Source organism: Myotis brandtii, unplaced genomic scaffold (assembly GCF_000412655.1).
Source record: "Myotis brandtii unplaced genomic scaffold, ASM41265v1 scaffold369, whole genome shotgun sequence".
In the NCBI taxonomy this organism is placed as follows: Eukaryota; Metazoa; Chordata; class Mammalia; order Chiroptera; family Vespertilionidae; genus Myotis; species Myotis brandtii.
The window spans coordinates 126,609-147,117 of record NW_005364180.1 but is presented as its reverse complement, the minus strand read 5'-3'; the positions used below and the strand labels follow the sequence as shown (position 1 = coordinate 147,117).

The window sequence follows — 20,509 nt, the reverse complement described above, 5'->3', positions numbered from 1 at the left end:
GGAGGATGAGGCCCAGAAATCAGGATTTTAAAAAGATTCCCAGGTGATTCTAATGTGCAGCCAAGGTTGAGAACCGCTGGTCTATACAGTAACATGTCACACAGGCAGCAAGTTTCTTAGAGCAGCGGGCGTCAGCCTCTCGGACCTCACAACCGCTGTCTTCCAGAACAGACATTGATATCGTAAATGCTCACTGTGACGTAGCTCATGGGATGGATACATCTCTTTTCGGAGCCTGATATTTTAGAGCACTTTGATTGTACCATTAAACATCTCTGGTATTGCTCAAAACTATCCCTTCTATAGGTGTCCTGGTAATATATTGGATCTGCATGTCACTTGAGAAATAGAACTTAGTGAGGGAAAATTCCCCCAGAGTTATTACCTTCCTTTTTACTTTATTTTTTAATGTTTCTTTGATGGTTATTAGAAAGATGGGGTTGTGTACTATGAGTTTTAGAGCTTCCCTAAATCATTTGTGTAAATCAAATAATTTAAACCAGTAATTTCCATTATTTTTTATGTTTTGGTTCCCATTTTAACATGCCTTTCCCCTGCTTTCTATTTCTAAATGATATTCTCTATTTCTTATTAAATAGAATAATAAAGTTTGTGTAACTCTTGATTTTGAAAATGCATAAGATACTGAAATTTTCATTAGTGTGTCTTAGACGTGGTGTTTAGAAGCTAAGCTCATGGATATCAATAGTGTGTCCTTGCATTCTTATTTAATCATCATGTACCTTTTAATTCTCACAGGTGCCTGGAGCTAGAAACCTTGCAGACAACTCACAGGGTCTTAGAAGAAAAGCCCACATGAGCTAATTGAGTGAAATAGTTTAAATGAGGAAGTTCCCTAGAGTAGGACAAGGAAGCTCTGTCCGTTCTAGAAAGTGTGTGTGGGTTCCAAGTAAACTAGAGTGAATAGAACGGACACAACGAAAGGTTTGCAAACCCGCCTTTGCCGGCCCCTCATCTCTTAGGACCCAGAGTTCAACAATACAGATCAGATCGATCTGTATGATGACGTGCTGACAGCCACCTCACAGCCCTCAGATGACAGAAGCAGCAGCACGGAGCCACCTCCTCCTGTTCGCCAGGAGCCGTCTCCCAAGCCCAATAACAAGACCCCTGCGATTCTGTACACCTACAGCGGCCTGCGCAACAGGCGGGCTGCTGTGTATGTGGGCAGCTTCTCCTGGGTGAGCTGGGGCACCTAACAGGCCGGGGCGGGCCGGAGGGAGAGCGCTGGGAGGTGATGGCATTTTCAAAGACCGATGTTGCACTGCTTTGTGCTCTGATGGGGTTGGATTTCTTTTTCCTGGGATCAGGTTGGATTGATCTCTGAAAGAGAACTATCCTGAGGACGTTCTGATGCCGAAGAACGCAATGATTAAGTGGGTAGTTGCTTTTTCTGTCATCTTGTTACCACCCCTGACCCTGGGGCTTTATGTCTAGCAGGGTCATCTGTGGGATGAGATTTCAGAGTGAATACCTTGAACTCTTGGTGGTCATTAGATGGTCCTGTGATAATGATGGGTGACAGGGATCAAAGGCCTTGATAAATCTAATATGCTCGGGGTAGGTGGTGATTGTTACTCTGCAAGTTACTGTGTGACATGTTTTTGGGCTGGTGGGGGGTGGGGGGGGCTGTTTCCAAATTAGGAAATGTATATGCTGGGGGGAAGTTCCTGACCATGGTCAACTCTGCATATCAGATCTGCAATTAAAAGCTGCTATTATCAGCGTTTGAGCTGATGGCCAGCCAGCCCAAATGGCAGTCAAAGTTAAACTAGGTCTGACTCTTACACTCGGGAGGTGGGGATTGTGGCGGGGTGGGTGTTTGGAATTCTGTATGGGGAGGACAATAAGAAAAGCCCGCACTGATTGAAGTATTGATGGGCTTTGGGGTTTCCTGTGGGAGGTCCTGGCTGTGAATAGGATCCTAGGGTTGGGGACATTCTGGGTTGGGGGTGGGGGGCAGTGTAGCTCCTGACATTTCTTCCTTTTCCATTTTGCCGGCCCCAGTGGACCACAGACCAGCAGCTGATCCAGGTTATTCGCTCTATCGGAGTCTATGACGTGGTGGAGTTGAAATTTGCAGAGAATCGAGCAAATGGCCAGTCCAAAGGGTGAGGTCTGGATTTGAGAAGCCCCTTCTAGTTTGTAACCATTGGGATAACAGGTCTGCACTGTATCTTGGCCCTGGATTTTAACCCCTCCCACCCCTGGCCCAGTTCACTGCCTTGGTTTTGGCAAATTGCCTTAGAATGGGGACCTGGCTGCAATGTAGGAGAACATCTATCCATTGAGGGGCAAAGAAAGCTGACTTCTAATTTCAAATAAGTAGGAAGATTATAGACTGACACCTTTTTGTTGTTGGTAGTTGTGTGTGTGTGTGTGTGTGTGTGTGTGTGTATCTGTGTGTGTGTCTGTGTGTCCAGTAATAGCAAGATACCTTTTGCTTTGCCAGTTTTCACTAAAAGTGGAAGAAAATTTCTTTGTTCTTCTGTTGTCTAGTAGCTCTCACTCATTTTTAATGTTTCTTCCTCAAGGTATGCTGAGGTAGTGGTAGCCTCTGAAAACTCTGTCCACAAACTGTTAGAACTCCTGCCGGGAAAAGTTCTTAATGGAGAAAAAGTCGACGTGAGGCCAGCCACCAGGCAGAACCTGTCACAGTTTGAGGCACAGGCTCGGAAACGTGAGTGCGTCCGAGTCCCAAGAGGGGGTACGTGGAGACCATCTGTACGAATGGGGGAGGCTGTGGATTTGTTTTCTGTGGTGTAGGCTCAGCCTACAGTGTGAAGGAATTTGGGGGAGGGGAGGGGATGGTTGTGGGTGGCAGCGTGGGTAATAGGTCGGCCCAAAATGAGGCCTGTGGTTATACTTTGGTTTTGCTACTAAGTCATGTGACTGGGCTTATTTCCCCATCTGAACTAGATACATGATGTTTAAAGTTCCTGTCAACTCTAAATTGTGTGTTTCTGTCTAAACAATTCAGTGTATAGTGAGTGAATGGGCTTTATTTTAAGACATGCCTCTCTATAAATTATTAAGAAGGAGCCACCCTAATATAGAAGTAAGGTATGTAAAGATGGCTGTAACCTATATATATAAAAGCCTAAGCGACCAGCCAACTGTCTGACCAGTAGCTATGATGCGCACTGACCACCAGGGGGCAGATGCTCAGCACAAGAGCTGTCGAGCTGCGGTGACTTGACAGCTGCATTTTTCAGGTGACTCACCCAGAACCAGAGAGGAGGGAGCCTGATTCTGGGGTGCGTCACCCCAGAACTGCCCTCTCGCAATCCGGGACCCTTCAGGGGATGTTAGAGAGCCGGTTTCGGCCCCATCCCTGCAGGCCAGGCCGAGGGACCCCACCGGTGCATGAATCCATGCACCTGGCCTCTAGCCCATTGGCTCCCCACCGGGCCTCTAGCCCTTTGCAGAGGCCGTGGGTCTGGCCCTTACAGAAACTTTTCGACTCAATTAGCTAAATGATGAGACGTGCAGGACCTACCGACTGCAGCCCCGATGTCTGGCGCCCACCCCGGCCCATCCACTTAATACCGATTTCCAGTGGAGGCGGCGAATTTTCCCGCTACCACTCTCGGCTGGGGAACTGGCCTGGCTTCCCTCCTTCCGGGTGGACAGTAGCACCAGCGGGCAACCTCCCGGGAGGGAAGGCAGCAAGGGTGCAGCTCAGGTGGGAAGAAGGAGGTTCCCGCCGCCACTGGAAGGGCCTGGGCGGGAGCCCTAGGCCGACTAGATTCCAGGCTAAGTAAATCCTATTTGCTAAATAATTGCATTTTGCAGCTAAATGCCCACAAGGCATCAGTTAATATCAAACTTAGGGTAAAGTGAGATGAAAGAAGCAAGACAGATACGGAGAGAGAGAATGACATAATATTGGGAGAAGAGAGGAGGGAGCCTGATTCCGGGTGCCTCACCTGAAAACCCCCTCTCACAACCCGGGACCCTCGGGGATGTCGGAGAGCTGGTTTCAGCCTGATCCTCGCAGGCCAGGCTGAGGGACCCCACCAGTGCACGAATCTGTACACCAGGCCTCTAATGTCATAAACCAAGATTGGAAGGATGCTCTGTAAGGAATTGACCTAAAGATGTGCTGGAGCCCATCTGTAGTAAAAGGCAGTTTGGCTCAGTGGATAGAGTGTCGGCCTGTGGACTGAAGGGTCCTGGGTTCGATTCTGGTTGGGGGCACATGCCCGGGTTGTGGGCTCGATCCCCGGAAGGGGGCATGAGGGAGGCAGCCTATCCATGATTCTCTCTCATTATTGATGTTTCTATCTCTCCCTCTCCCTTCCTCTCTGAAAAAATATTAAAAAAAAAAAAAAAAAAAGATGGGCTGGAGAATGTGAATTTAACAGTGTTTCTCCAGCATTTTCCAGGGGTGCCCTTTCAATTGCTGGATATTAGTCTGCTTGGCAAGTATTTCTTATTAGAAAAGAAGGTTGCATCATAATACCTTAGCGCCACGCTAGCATCTCTTAAGTGCATCTTACTCCTTTTATTCGACTACTCACCAAGCCACCTTCTGATACTGATTTGGTTTCCAGCTAGGCTCTCCCTGGGAAGAGAATGCACTGACCAGCTGCTGCAAGTATACGGTCCGCTTGGCAGTTCTATTTCTCACTGTAAATTAATAAATTGGCCTTCTGGTTTATGAATCGGTCTCTGGTGAGTTTGGTTCGTATGAGTCAGCCTCCTAGGGCTCAATCACCCCAGGTGATCTGTTAAAATGGAGTTTCTGGGCCTGGGACACCTGAGGACCAGAGCTGGGATTGGCCTGACCTCACAAGGCGCAGCCCCCTGCAAGGCCCTGCCGGGGACGCCACCTGCCTTGACTTCCCTTGCGCTGCAGTGGGGGGCTTTGGGGTGGGGCAGATCCGCTCAGATAGTGCCTGGCATTGATTGGGCGTCCACTGGGACCGGGTATTGATTGATGGAAGGTGGACCCCTGGCCACCTCTCTCTTGCATAGGAACAGCTGTTCTTTTACTAGATTGAGAGCTTAGCTGGACGTGGTCTGAGCTTCCATTGCTCTGCTGTAGAAGGCACACACTTTTCTTCCTGGACAACTTGTATTTTCAAGTCCCTTCTGTTTTGGTCTTCCTATAAAACAACCTTCAGACTTTTCTAAGGTGCATAATTGTACAGCTGCGTCAGGGGTAACATTCCTACCTTCACGTGGCTGTTTATTCCTTGGTGTCACCTTTCTTTGCTGAAATGTTGATGGTGACTGAGTGGTGTTTTTCTGTGTCGTGGACTTGGCCTCTGTGAATTCGCTGAGTACAGTTGGTGGACTTCCTTTGCTTAAAAATGGTTGTTACTCTTGGGATTTGTAGCCAAAGATACAAAACAACCTTGTAGATGAGGGGACAGGAGATGGGAAGGTGGCTCACTGTCAGAGCTCACACTCACTGAGACTTGTTCTTCGTTCAGTGTGGGAGAATGTGGGAATAGCAAGGTGTCCTGTGTTTGAGACATAGAAAGGCGGTGCTGTGATAGCGCTGGTGAGCGGCTGCAGGAGAGAAGCCGCAGTGGTGCAGGGTGGTGGACTCCCCCTGCTGCTTCAGCCGGAGCGGGGTTCCTAACAGGTTCTAGCTTAAGGAGCACTTTTCTTTCCACATGTGTCTGCTGCCGGAGACTCCCATCCATGCGATCACGTTCTTCTGTGGGATTCCACGTTGGCCAGGCTTTCCGTGGACCACTAAGCTGGGGTGAGGGGACAGATGTAACCGAGTGACTTGAAAGTGCCAGAGCCCTGCTTTCAGCTGCATGCGAACATGCTCTGAGCCCCTGTGCATAGAACCACACGGCGTGCTCTGATGGTGTTCCGGGCGTGCTGCCCTGTGGGGCAGAACATGGGGCCATTGAAATGGAGTGGGAGTCCCCGCATTTGAGGCATGTTTTATTCCACGCTTTTGCCAGGAGCCTCTGTTCTCAGTTGTGTGCCATCTGCTCATTCTCTGGGTCGAGCTTTTCTTGGCTCGTCTCCCATTTCCTCTTTACCTCCCGGTCTCCAGTCTTCTCTTCGTTGTGTGTCTCTTTTTCATCCCAGTGACCACTTTTGGTATCTGGATGAAGTGTCATCCGTCCCAGCCCTTCCTTCTCTCTCCCCACATTCCCTGGTTAAAGCGCCTTGGCAAGGAGGACATTCCAAGTGTGCAGCAGGATAGAGAAGGTTGACTGGGACCAGTCCAGGGAGAGGGGCGCTGAATTCTTATCAGGGGACATGGAATTTCAAATCCGATTGAATCCTGCTGAACAGTAATGAACAAACTTCAACACTGTCATTTTCTCACGGGTTATTAGGCTCCTTCTGCACTTAAAAATATAAGACAAAGCTAAGGATAAGTAAGGTGAAGCACTGATGGTTCTAGAGAAAGAATATTTTTGACATACAGAATTTAAGGTGGTATTGCCCTCTGGGTTTATAATTAAGTTGTCGCAGGTTTTTCTCTGATGCCAAAGAAAAGGCAGTAGATGATGCTACCTTCTTTTTCAGCCACCTGCTGCCTTCCTCAGTAGGTGCCCGATGACTTGCTGAAGGACGAACTGGTCCTGTGGGTGTGTCTCAAGCCGGGGCAGTAACAATAGTTGTTTTGCTTCATAGGAATACCTCCACGGGCTCACTCCCGAGATTCGAGTGATTCTGCTGATGGACGGGCCACGCCCTCTGAGAACCTTGTACCCTCATCTGCCCGTGTGGATAAGCCCCCCAGTGTGCTGCCCTACTTCAACCGCCCTCCGTCAGCCCTCCCCCTGATGGGTCTGCCCCCACCTCCAATTCCACCCCCACCACCTCTCTCCTCAAGCTTCGGGGTCCCTCCTCCTCCTCCTGGCATCCACTACCAGCATCTCATGCCCCCTCCTCCTCGATTACCTCCTCATCTGGCTGTACCTCCCCCTGGGGCCATCCCACCTGCCCTTCACCTCAACCCAGCCTTCTTCCCCCCACCAAATGCTACAGTGGGGCCTCCACCAGATACATACATGAAGGCCTCGGCCCCCTATAACCACCACGGCAGGTAAGAACTACCTTGTTCCTTTCACAGCTGAGCCAGGTGTAATAGGGTGGACAGTGAGGTATTTTCCCTCCGAGGAGGAAGTGAGCACTGAATTCTGTGCTTGTGGGAAACTAGTCATAGTGTTGAGTCCTGGGAAATTCTTATCTATTAGATAATTTTTTTATTTGATGCTTTGTTTGCATCTTACTTCTTGACCCAAACCATGTCCTTTGTATCCCTTTTTAAGGGGCTTAATTAAAAAGAGTAACGTAGGTGGCTGGTAGGCTGTGAATGTCTAGCACTGTTGTTGGGTCATGGCAAAATTATCAAAGTCTAGGACATAAATCCTGTCTTTGAGGAGAACATGAACACACAAACACGTGACCAGGCAGAGACCATGTAAGAAATGACACAGGAGAGCATCGTTCAGAGCGTGGTATTACAGAGGGCGGTAAAGACGATCGGGGTGTGGCAGTCAGGCTGGTCTTGCTTCTGTGCAGCCGGGACTCGGGCCCTCCGCCCTCTACAGTGAGTGAAGCAGAATTTGAAGAGATCATGAAGCGAAACAGAGCAATTTCCAGCAGTGCCATTTCCAAAGCAGTAGCTGGAGCCAGTGCAGGTAACGAACTCTCCCCTTTGCTGCCTTCTCCTTGCCTTCCGTTTGCCCATGTCTCCAGGCCTAGTCATTTCCATTGGCAAGAAATTCAACCAGATAAAGTTGGAGCACCGTTAGGTTCTCAACCATTAGGTTCTCGGGAGGCCCGGCTGGCCCGGCCGGTGTGGCTGAGTGGTCGAGCGTCGACCCAGGAGCCATGTCAGTATTGAGTGGGCATCGCCAGAAGCCGTGACTCCTGAGAACCTTTGGTTTCTAAAAGGAGATGACACCGGAAGTTTCAAGGTTCTGGTCCAAGTTTCACTTTATGACATTAGCCATATTCACGTGGATGTAAATGTAGACTATCCAACTTCCAAGTTAACCCTAAGTATTATCTATTTTCCATAATTTCTCAGCTTTGGCTGCAAAATTTAAATCCACAGAGTAGGTTAAAGACAGGAAGTGTACATATTCTCTTTTTATTTTTCCCTCCAGAAAATCTTCATTGGCATCTGAATAAATCTTCTTAAATTAAAAGTAATCTGCTCAGTGCAACAAGTCAGATATACATAGGACTGTAATGAAAATCATCACGTTCTCCACCAGTCCCTTCATACCCAGAGGATCAAAAACCAGATCTCCGTCTCCCTCTGTTTCTGTTGTTCTCATTCCAGTCATTCAAACCACACTATTTATTGGAAGCCTGTAAAATGGGCAGAAACGTCCTTCCCTGGTGGAGCTGACCTCCTGGTGCCTGGACTCCTCCAGCTTTTGTTTTATTCTTACTGCCTGTGCAGAGGCGCTGCCAGTCCTCATTATCCCTGGACCTTGTCTGGTCTGCATTCCTTGCATTACCTTCTGTCCTTACTGCTCCTAACGTAGCTCAAAAAAGCTTTGTGGCCCTAGCTGGTTTGGCTCAGTGGATAGAGCATTGGCCTGCAGACTGAAAGGTCCCAGGTTCGATTCCGGTCAAGGGCACATGCCCAGGGTGCGGGCTTGATCCCCAGTAGGGAACGTGCAGGAGGCAGCCAATCAATGATTCTTTCTCATCATTGATGTTTCTCTCTCTCTCTCTCTCTCTCTCTCCCTTCCTCTCTGAAATCAATTTTAAAAATATTTTTAAAAAATAATTTTAAAAAAACCCAAAAAACATTTGTGCAAGTCCCCACCCTGTGACCACTTTCCCTGCCAGGCATTGCTCAGATTTGGGGAATGAAGGGACTAATTCTTGATGGTAGCATAATTTAAATAAACAGAGATAAAAATTTAAAATATGCATGTGTGTATGTATGCATGTATGTATACTATATACGTTTTAGATATACATTACATGTATGTATACATACGTCTGATGGTAAATTTAAGACAATTTAGTCAGATATGCAGTGTTAATGAAGTCCTCTGCACAGGCCCCCTTACAAGACTGCCTTTTATAGTTTGTGTCTATCCTCCATATGTGTTTTTTTGCATATAACATATATGTAATTTTATTGTTTTTACAAAAATGAAATACTGTCTTGTAACTTCAGATTAATATATTCTGCATGTCTGTTACATCATGTGAAATAATGACATTTACTAAGCCCTTACCTTGTGCCTGGCACTGTGCTAAGCTCTTTACATTGCTTCCTTTGTTTGCATACAAGTTGACCTCATGCTTTTTAACAACCACGTAGTATTCTGTGGAACCAGTGATGGGTAATTATGTAGGCAGACCCTGTTGAAGGAACTTCAGGTTGTTTCTAATTCTTTAACACAGCAGACAACACTGAAACAACCGTGATTAAACTTATCCACAGTTGTGAATAGAAGTAGAAAATTTTTAGAATTCCTGGGTCAAAGGTATGCACATTGTTTATTTCAACGGATGTTGTCAAACAGCCCTCAGACAGTGATGCGCCAGTTTATACACCCACTAGCGGGCTCTGAGAACGTCTGTGACTGCAGACATTGGAACGTGGGTACCATCTAGTTTACACCTCCACTCCCGCCTCTTCTGTTCACTGTGGGGCTGTGGGGCAGCTAGTGGCTCTTGTTTGGGTCCTGAGGTCTCCTTTTGTCTAGTTTACTGCCTCTGCTCACCCTTGGCCTTTCCCATCCATCCCGTCAGGGGATTACAGTGACGCGATCGAGACGCTGCTCACAGCCATAGCTGTCATCAAACAGTCCCGGGTCGCCAATGACGAGCGTTGCCGTGTCCTCATCTCCTCCCTTAAGGACTGTCTCCATGGCATTGAAGCCAAGTCCTACAGTGTGGGTGCCAGCGGGAGCTCGTCCAGGTGAGTTGATGGCTGCTCCAGCGGCGGCCAGCCCCGAGCAGCACTCTTCAGGGATTGGCAGAGGGAGGGAAGGAGCCGGGGGGGTCTGGCAAGGCCCTGGCTGAAGGAGCAGACCAAGCCCTCGTATTTCAAGGGGAAGAAATTACCCTCACATTTGCAGTAATAAATGTTAGAATGTTAACGGAGGCAGTGGGTTTATTTCGGGGAAAAGATAGACTGGTATAGCCAAGAACATGGGCGTTGGAGCCACCCATGCTTGGATTTGAATCCCAGTTCTGCGCCTAACTCTGTGTGTGACCTTGAGAATGGAATTACTCAACTTTCCAAGTCTCATTTTTCTCAAAAAAGGGGGCGGGGGCAATAGTAGTACTAATCTTACAGACTGTAAAGATCAGGTGAGACGATGCATGTACAGCTCTGAGCACTGTGCCTGATACATTAGTAATTCTCAGCAAATTTAACTGTTGTTATTTTCCCAAAGATGACTAGTCCTCAGAGGACCAACACCGTCAGACAGTGGGTCCATGATAGAGCAGAAGACAGGTGTAGCTAAGGCTAGAAGACACCAGAACACAGCACTTAGGGAAGGAGTGTGGTAGGCCCTCTGAGCGCGGCTCAAGGATCTTTCTAACAGGAAAAGACATCGGTCCCGAGAGAGGTCACCTAGCCGGTCCCGGGAGAGCAGCAGGAGGCACCGGGACCTGCTTCACAGTGAAGATCGGCATGACGACTATTTCCAAGAAAGGAACCGGGAGCACGAGAGGCACCGGGACAGAGAACGGGACCGGCACCACTGAGAGGTGGGAGCAGCCCCACTCCTGCCTGGTGGGCGGTCTTGTATGAGAGAAAATCACTGACGGAAGGTTTTTCTCTTTTTATGTGTTATTTTTATATTTATTGATTTGAGAGAGAGGAAGGGGGAGAGAGAAACATCGTTTGTTGTTCCACTTACGCATTCATTGATTGTTTCTTATATGTGCCCTGACCAGGGCTTGAACCCACAGTTGTGGCCTATGGGGATGGTGCTCTACTACCAGCCAGGGCTCTTTTTTAGAGCAAATAAAGGAAGTGGGCGGCTTTCGGTTTAGTGACTGGAAATCCAGGAGGGCAGATTTCCCGCTTGTTAGGAGTCTCACACTGAGATGGGCCTGGGATTAAGATATTTTTTGTTTGTTTCTTGGCTGCCTTGCCTGGTGTCTGACGCAGCAGGCATAGTGGCTAAGTAAGAGCAGTGTCTGCGGGCAGTGCAGAGTGTGAATCCCACTCCGGCCGATTGCTTTCTGTTCCACCATTTCTCGCTTTTTGAATGAAGGTAAGAAAAACAGTTGTCTCATTAGATTGCTGAGTATTCAGTGAGGTGATCCATAGGCATTTAGCACTCAGATACCTGTTACATAGTAAGCTCTCAATAGATGATAGCCATGTCATCGGCATTGCTGTGCATCAACCCCACCAAACTTTCAGGTAAAAAATTGGGGAAGTTGACCAATACAGAAAAGTGAAACCACTGCCTACTTGTTTGTTTACACGGTGCAACATTAATGATTTTAAAAAATAATGTCTACTAAAAAGATTTTGAAAATCAAGATACTTTTTTCAAAGAGAAGAAAGCTGACCTGGAAGAAATTTTAATAGCTTTGGAGACTCTGTGGAGGATACTTCAATGGAAGGATATATTTGTTTAGGGAAAAAAACGTATTTTTTTCTTTCTTTAAAGCAAAACAAAAGCAGGAGAGTTGGGGTGGGGGAACCACATGAACTCAGGTAATTGAAAAGTTGAGTTCGGCTTGGCTGGATCCAGAGCGAGGCCTGTGGCCCGACGGCTGCGAGTGTGACACGCTTGGTCTAAAGGCGAGGGTGGGGAGCATCCAGCCTGTAGGCCACACAGGCTGCAAAATCATTTGGTCTGGCCTTGCCACAGCATTAGGGGGAGTTAATTACATGACCACACATAGCAGGCTAATGTTTAAAAACGTATTTTTACTGGTTCCTGAGCAGGAGGGAGAGGGAGAGAGAGAGAGAGAGAAACATCAGTGATGAGAGAGAATCCTTGATCGGCTGCCTCCTGCACACCCCACACTGAGGATCGAGCCTGCAACCTGGGCATGTGCCCTGACCAGATTCAAACCTGGGACCCTTCAGTCTGCAGGCTGATGTGCTATCCACTGAGCCAAACCGGCTAAGGCTGAACCTGAGACTTTAACTGTCATTTTGCTTCGTTTCTTCCAGCTATAAAATAGGACTGCTTTTCCCCAGTACGCAGATGATTCAATTAGAATTACTGAAAAATCCTGTGACCCACTGGGTCCCACAAAACAGGCATTGGGCTGGTGCAGGCCTGTTGGACAAGATGAGGAAAGTGAACTCTGAAGAGGTTTCCAATCCCCCAATTTCTCTTACGTTGGTTACTCCATCCAACCAATAATTTAATCCAAGAGAACTGAATCAGACACCCTAACAATGTCAGTTTCTCATTCTCATCCTAATGCAGTGGTTCTCAACCTTCTGGCCCTTTAAATACAGTTCCTCATGTTGTGACCCAACCATAAAATTATTTTCGTTGCTGCTTCATAACTGTCATGTTGCTACTGTTATGAATCATAATGTAAATATCTGATATGCAGGATGGTCTTAGGCGACCCCTATGAAAGGGTCGTTTGACTGCCAAAGGGGTCGCGACCCACAGGTTGAGAACCACTGTCCTAATGGCTCGTAATTCCCTCTGCAGTTACCAAGTTGTGACTTAGGAGATTTCATGTTGGGGAGATGGTGCTTGGGCCTCATTTATCTCAAGAACTTTGCAAACTATGTACGTATTTTTTAGTTAGAAAATAATAGTGCCCGGCCAGTGTCAGTGGTTGAGCGTTGACCCATGAACCAGGAGGTTAGGGTTCAATTCCTGGTTAGGGTACATTTTCAGATTGTGGGTTCGAATCCCCAGTAGGGGTCATGCAGGAGACAGCCAATCAATGATTCTCATCGAAGTTTCTATTCCTCTCCCCCTCTCGCTTCCCCTCTCTGAAGTCAATTTAAAAAAAAGTGCCTACTTTATAAATGGTAGCTATTCTTTTTTTTTTTTTTTAAGAAAATAATAGTATTTATATTGTGCAAACAGGTGTTCTCTGAGCAAAAAGTGTGTTACATCGAGCATCGGCAGTAGATCAGCAACCCTCTTCCTCAGAACAGGCCCTGCCTCTGGGCGTGGGGTCTGATTGCCCCACTGCAGGACTCTGGCTCTGTCTGCATTCAGACATTATCACCAAAATGTAGCCGTGCTCTCTAAGAACTGGGCGCTGTGGGTTATTTCAGCTGATGCACTAGTTATCCTCTGCATCTTGTTCTGTAGGGACAGTTCCCAAAGTACATTTCTTTCAGGGTGTATGTGTGTATGGTTTGGAATTTGAGGATATTCTTCTGTCAGTGGTTTTTACATTTTGTGGTTCTCAGCTCTTTCCTCATTATTTTAGAACCTTCTCCTATTTGATGTTAATCATTCTCACCTCATTGCTATCCTCCTGGTTCAATGGAAACTGAGCTTTCTGTTCAATTTTGATCCAGTGCAAATATTCAGAAGCCCAAATGGTGTGACATTGAGAAAGCATTGAAGGCTTCAGTTTTCCCCACAGAAAATGGGACAAAACCTGCCTGCGTAGGTGTTTGAAGAAGCCAGAGGAGAGAGGCCACACCTGATTCTGGGGCTGAAACAGTGCTGTTTCAGAGTAGAAGGATCACACAGCTTGTGGGTGTCTTGTTTTCTGTGTAGCTCCTTCAGCATACACAGGTGCATACATAAAGGGTGAGCGTTTGTGTATTAGTGAAATTCTAAGCCTGACTTTAATCCCCCCTTTTTCATTTAGCTATTGTTTCTATATTATACTAGAGACCCGGTGCACAGTATTCGTGCACTTGAGAGAGGGTGGTCCCCTCAGCCCGGCCTGTGCCCTCTAGCAGTCCAGGAGCCCTTGGGGGATGTCCAACTGATGGCTTAGGCCTGCTTCCCTTGGGCCTAAGACAGCAGTTGGACATCCTTAGTGCTGCCGCAGAGGCAGGAGAGGCTCCTGCCACCACCGCTGCACTCGCCAGCCGTGAAGCCCGGCTTCTGGCTGAGCAGCACTCCCCCTGCGTTGAGCGTCTGCACCCTGGTGGTCATTGCACATCACAGCGACAGGTGGTTCCGCTCTCCGGTCAATTAGCATATTAGCCTTTTATTGTATAGGATGATCAGGTTCACCAAAGCTCCCCCTGCAAATTAGTATTGTGCCATGAGAACAAGGGCTGAGTGGACGAGGGGCCTTCAGTTAGGTGGAGATGTGACAAATGGCTGAAGAGTGTCTTACTGGGCTCTTACACTTCTTGGATGGTGACTGCTGGTTATTGCCTTAACTTCTGTGCTCTTTGTGGCCTGGCCTGGCCAGGTCATTGCAGCTGGGGGTTACTGTGCTGCTTGGCCCCTCGCCCACAGCTGTCATCTGGGGAAAGACTTAAACATTTCTTGAGTTTCAGTACAACTTACATCACCTCTGGCTGTGTGTGTGTGTGAGAATGTGTGTGTGTGTGTGAATGAGTGTGTGTGTGTGTGTGAATGCGTGTGTGTGTGAATGCGTGTGTGTGAATGCGTGCGCACACACATACTCATAGAATGCTGATTGAACCAGGGCTGCTTCAAGAGAAGAAAAGCTTTGAGTTTCCTGTGTGAGTCCATGCTCCCTGTCAGGCCTCTTAGGAGCTCGGAGGTTAGTGGGTTTGGTTGTGCACACGGGTGGTGTCTCACCCTGTGCCTCCCAGTTCCATCCCCTCCCCTTAAGGTAAGCTGTGACTTGCTCAGAAGAGATTTCCTGAAACAGAATTTAAATTCACCATGTTCCCTTGTAACAACTTTGCTTGAAATGTTGTAATTTCCATATTTTTCCAGCCCAAGTCTCTTTTTGAGACTTCATTTCATTGTCTTTGGCCCCCCCCCCACACCTTAAAGTAAGATGTCACTACTAGCTTGTCCTCCAACCAGTCCCTCACTATTCACAGTGCCAGACACCCCAGACAGTCCTTTCTTTCGCTTTCCCGGGCCTGCATTCTCTCTGTCTGCATCCCCTACTTCATATGCTGTAACTTTAGAAAATGCCCTGGGAAGTCATTGAAGCCCCCGTTCATCTGAAAGTCACTCTGATTTGTGTTCTCTTCTGATGTTCTTGTTGCAGGAGTCGGTCGGAAGCAAATGTTTTTTAATGGACTTGCATCTCCTCACCTCGATCAGGACTAAAGGACGGAGGCCGCTCCACCCCTTCCCTTCCCTCCACGCCCCTCCCCTCCAGACACCCAGGGAATGCCCTCTGCCCACAGGATTGAAGACTGCGGCCCTCCCAGTCCCACACCTCCTATTTGCTGGGGGAAAGAGCCTAAAGACTGGTTGGGAGGGGAGGCAGACAGGAAGAAGGCAGGTCCAGGCCCTGGTCTCCGTAGAGAATGGTGCTTTGTTCAAGGAAACGTGAGTTTCTGATTCTCCAGGAGCAGTTGAGTGGTGAGGTCCATGGGAAGGCTTCCTTCTCAAAGAAAAGGAGTCCTTCCAGTGGGATCTAGGAGAGCAATGGGGGTGCCAGGGGGTGCCCAGGTCCTGCCCTCAGCACTAGGTTTGATGGGGCCAAGAGGGTCCAGACCCCTTGCTAACACCACTTTGTCTAACTCCTTTACTGCCCAGCCCTTTGAGGAGGGACCATGAGAACAGAAATTCATGAACAGCTTCTCTTACTCTCGCTTTTCCTTCTTACGATTGACGGTTTGTTTCCCTGGCCTCCCAGAGGCGGACGCCTTCCTGCTCCTGCTGTTCAGCTCCTCCGAGGACTTGCCCTCGGGTGTGGAGCAGGCCCAGGAGGTGCTGCCCGCTGGGAGCCCTGCGGAGCCAGTGCCCGCCCTCTGCTTCCTGCTCTGCTTCGGGCTTGGTTGCCTCTTGCAATAACCAGCTCTACCAGGTGTTCTGTTTCCCCGGCTTCACCATTTCACGGGAGCCCTTCTCCCCGAGGGCTGCTTCCTTGTTTTAGAGGAAGGTATTGCCGCTGGGAGGTGGGGGCAGGTGGGGGCGGCGGACCTCAGCAGCGCAGAGCCCTGGTGCAGTGCCAGGATGGGGAAGGCCCGGCAGGCAGGGCACGGCCTGCTTCCATACGCCTTGCTTCTGTGTTCAGGTTTGATGTAAGCATGGGCTTGCACCCCCAGGTACCAGTTTCACTTATTGGGGGGTAACCTGACACTAGCAGACAGGGAAAGTCACAGGTGGGGTGTCTTCCCACCTTTTGACTATTGACCTCCTATCTCCCCGTGCTCTGCCTGGAGCCTGGAGTACTTCCTGCCTCTGATGAGCAGGGAGGAAGTGGAGCCCGACTTGAATGAGCTCCGTGTTCTAAGGACCACCCTCGGGGCCATTCCCCACACCGGCATGGAACTGGGTATGGAATTGCTTTTCCCGTAACATCTCCATTGTGTTGTTCTGATTGCTGAGGGAGGCAGCAGCCACAGGGCCCTGTTTGCGCATCTAGAGGGCACGCGGCATCTAACGAGACGTGGCATGTGACATGAGACTTGGCGTGTGAGGTGTAGGGTCATTGGAGACCCGGGTGGCTCAGGGAGAGACTGAGTTGGACTGAACCCTCCTCTCCCCTGCACGTTTCTGACCCAGCCCTCCGGTCCCTGTGGGCGGACGTCCCCCAGGGCTGGAGAGGCACATTCCCTTGGGACAGGCTACAGGTTGTAGCTCCTTTCCCCTGTCCCAGGTCCCATCCCCACCGCCACCTCAGAACATGGCGCCCTGCCTGCTGTCCGAGTGCGAGGTACTGGGCGTGTCCTCGAGAGCAGCTCCTGTGTCTACAGCGTAGAGACCCAGTAAGGGGACAGTGAGGAACGTATAGAGCGCAGGAAAGCCGTTTACCCGGGAGCTTTTTCTCCCCATTTTGTTTTGTTTTTATTCAATGACACCATTTTTAGTTTTGTTTCCTGATAGCAAAAGGAAAAAACCCAATCCTCAAAAAGGCCAAGGCCCCGTCCCCTGTTGTCGGTGATTTGTCTGTCTTTCTGATAGGTTGAAAATTGTGTAATAAACTTGATGACGCTGTCAATCTTTTATACTGCATTGTATTTTTTTCCTTTTGTAACAAAGTATTTTTAAACAATAAATGGGGTGTGAGCTATTTTATGGATCTGCATTGAATAGATTTGTTGAGGTGTCGGGCATGGGCATGGGCTGATGTAGAGGCTGCGGGATGGTAGTGAAACCCAGTTCGCTGGAGTCGCATGCAGGGCGTGTAGTGGCCTGTGGTGCACCTAGGAGGCCTCCAGTGCAGACCTTTTTCCTGAGCCACCTAAACAGTCTGTTAAAGACAAGTCCAGGTCATCCTTTACCAAGATTCTTAAGATTTACTCCCAGAAGAAATGTCCTCCCTTGGACAGTTATCCTGATGTCAAGTTCAGGAAGGGAAGTGTCCCCAGGAGTGGGAGGGTGATGGCTAGCGCCTCCTTCCACCCACTGATCTGACCATGGACAGTCGAGATGAAAGCCAGAGCAGTCCTGCCTTCCACACGGAGGTTTTGAGAACCAGAGAGAAATGTGAATGGACATGGATTGTGAGCTGAACTACGAAGTACAGGTTAGGAAGCGGAAGTGTGATCTTAGGGTTCCAGACAACTGGGCTTTTAAAAAAGCCAGGTGAACAGTGGAGAGTTGTATGACCAAGATGAACCAGTGTATAATGTGCACTGGGACCAGTAAAGGCGAAATCTGTAAAAATAATTTTTTTAGAGATGTTTTTAAAAATATATTTTTATTTATTTCAGAGAGGGAGGGAGAGATAGGAACATCAATGATGAGAATCACTGATCAGCTGCCTCCTGCACGCCCCACATGGGATTGAGCCCTCAACCCAGGCATGAGGGCTCATGACCAGAAATTGAACCGTGACCTGGTTCATAGGTTGACGCTCAACCACTGAGCCACCACAGCTGGGCAAAACAAGGAATCTTTACGCAGAAGGGAAATTTGCTAGCGGGTCTGAAACTTGGGAAGAAAGTTGTTGGGGGTGCCTCGGTTCCAACCTGTCCCTGTCCCGCGCCAATCCACACCCAGTCTAGAAACCCACTTATGCCCAGGTAGTGTGTATAGAAACTCCAGTGTGATGCCTGCTGGTGGAGAGAATAGTCTTCGTGTCATCCAGGAGTGCTGTGGTGGCGTAGAGAGGGACTGTCTTACCCTGGCTGGCTGGCTGCGTCAGGGAGAGCCTTGTCCTGTCCGCCAAAGAGGTTGTGGGTCCACTTCCCACTCAGCACATACGAGAGGAAACTGTTTTCATCTCGATGTTTCTCTCCCCCTCTCTCTAAAATCAATAAAACATACCTTCTGGTGAGGATTTTTTTTTAAATGGTACTGAGCCCTAGCTGGTTTGGCTCCAGTGGATAGAGTGTCGGCCCGTGGGTCCCGGGTTTGATTCCGATCAAGGGCATATACCTTGGTTGCAGGCTCCTCCCCAGCCCAGGCCTTGGTCGGGGCGTGTGCAGGAGGCAACCAATCAATGTGTTTCTCTCATCGATGTTTGTATCTTTCCCTCTTCCACTCTCTCAAAATCAATGGAAAATATCCTCAGGTGAGGATTAAAAAACGGGGGACTGACCTTTGGGATACCTCTAGGTCAGTGATTCTCGACCTTGGCTGCACATTAGAATCACCTGGGAATCTTTTTAAAATCCTGATTTCTGGTCTCAACCTTGGCTGCACATTAGAGTCACCTGGGAATCTTTTTAAAGATTCTGTTTCTTCTGTTTCTTTGTTACTAATGTTGTGGCCCCACCCCATAACAAAGAAACAGAATTTCCGGAGGATGAGGCCCAGAAATCAGGATTTTAAAAAGATTCCCAGGTGATTCTAATGTGCAGCCAAGGTCGAGACCCACTGCTTTAGGTTCAAATTCCAACTCTTATTTAACCTCAATGCCTTGGGACACGTGTTAACACCTGACTTGATTGCCTTCGGCCTCGGGGTCACTGCATGGACTAAACAACCTGCCAGGCACTGGACGAACATTTGTTCCCTCAAGCTGCTGCCGTGGAGCGGGAATCTGAAGCTGTGTCCTCAGTGCTTCCTGAGTGCGGCCGGACCTCCGCCCCTAGAGACGGCCACGCGGTCATCACCTGACCGTCTAGACATGCGTGTGGGTATCCCAGCAGCCTCTGCAGCTCCTCTGTCCACGCCACTGTCTCGGGATGCCGGCGCCCACGGCAGCCAGCAGCGCAGCCTCTGAGCAGTTCACCGGAAAGGCTGGCTGCGCGGCTCCTCCTCCTCGGCTGCCTGTCGTCTGATGCTCTGCTCGGTGTGACTGTGTCCACAGGTGGCTCCAACAAGCCGGGGGAAGAACAAGCATTCACGGAGCCACCCACGGAACCACGGGACGCGAGGCTTCCAGGCAGCCACGAGGTGAGGGGGGCCTCCTTGTTCTAATCATGCCGTTTCCAACCGGTCACGCTCACCCTCAGGTGGTACCTGCTGAGTGATGAGTCACTTAATTCAGCCGGAAACTCGTGACACGGATTCTAGTTTCCAGCTGTTTGTAACCGGTTGCACGATGCTTGGCCATGTTGCTTCCTCATCTCTATGCCTGCAAAGTGGCAGATTAGGTTGAAAATTGATCTCTAAGTCCCTTTGAATTATCAGCCACCTCTAAACTTCCCCCCGAGCCTTCCATTCCTTTGTCTGTGCTGCTGGGAGGGTGACCTTAACCACGGAACCTCTACATCAGCGGTTCTCAACCTGTGGGTCGCGACCCCTTTGGCGGTCAAACGACCCTTTCACAGGGGTCGCCTAAGACCATCCTGCATATCAGATATTTACATGACGATTCATAACAGTGGCAACATTACAGTGATGAAGTAGCAACGAAAATAATTTTATGGTTGGGTCACCACATGAGGAACTGTATTTAAAGGGCCTGAAGGTTGAGAACGGCTGCTCTACATGAACAGAGAGCTCTCCAGTTTAAAACCAGCGTTTTCTTCAAAGCAGGGCTAGAGAAAGCAGCGTGAGAAGCAACAGGACATCAGGACGTTAGTGGGGTTTGTGACTGAAGTGTCAGGAATGTCCCTACTGGATTTTCTGATCCTGTTCCAGGGCTGGTGAGACCTGCCCACTGGTGTCTGGACGGACCCCCGCGCAGTGAGGAGGCCAGGGCACAGAAGGGATAGAAAACAGGGAAAGCTTCGGTGGGTCGGACAGTGGGGACCTGCACAGGATGAGAAGGGCCTGATCACGGGAGGGAAGCAGAGGGGACCATCGTGGGTTGCTTATAGGCCTATTACGTTTACTCTGAGTAAGGGCGGCTATTCTAGGATTCGTCTCTCAAAAGGGGCCTTGACTCAAAGTAGTGGATTCTGCCGTGGCTCCTGGTGGCTTCTTGGGGCTAAAAAACAAAATGGCCACTACCAAGCAGATGGGGAAGTTTTAAAGATGATTAAAGTATGTGCTCCTTTCGTGTTAATTTGAAATTTTAAAATATTGGTAAGTTTAGAATATGCTGCTTGCAATTACTCCCGCCTCCCCTGCAAAGGAGCTGCGATCCATGCAAGGATGAGAGGCAGGTG

At 49.0% G+C, this 20,509-nt stretch overlaps 1 protein-coding gene across 3 annotated transcripts in view; it reads left to right on the top strand.

Moving 5' to 3' along the window:
• The window catches only part of CPSF7 (cleavage and polyadenylation specific factor 7, 59kDa), a 23,106-nt gene extending 6,028 nt beyond the window's left edge, over nucleotides 1-17,078 (top strand). The window contains exons 2-9 of one of the 3 annotated variants that reach the window (XM_014544564.1): nucleotides 984-1,202; nucleotides 2,029-2,132; nucleotides 2,556-2,728; nucleotides 6,637-7,051; nucleotides 7,531-7,649; nucleotides 9,736-9,904; nucleotides 10,539-10,703; nucleotides 15,097-17,078. In XM_014544564.1, the coding sequence (XP_014400050.1) occupies nucleotides 984-1,202; nucleotides 2,029-2,132; nucleotides 2,556-2,728; nucleotides 6,637-7,051; nucleotides 7,531-7,649; nucleotides 9,736-9,904; nucleotides 10,539-10,701 (1,362 nt within the window). In that variant the 3' untranslated portion in view covers nucleotides 10,702-10,703; nucleotides 15,097-17,078. Of the gene's footprint in view, nucleotides 1-983; nucleotides 1,203-2,028; nucleotides 2,133-2,555; nucleotides 2,729-6,636; nucleotides 7,052-7,530; nucleotides 7,650-9,735; nucleotides 9,905-10,538; nucleotides 10,705-15,096 lie in introns of all 3 variants that reach the window. The other 2 variants (XM_005872189.2, XM_005872188.2) reach the window with 2 other exon arrangements.
• Nucleotides 17,079-20,509: the final 3,431 nt, after the last annotated feature.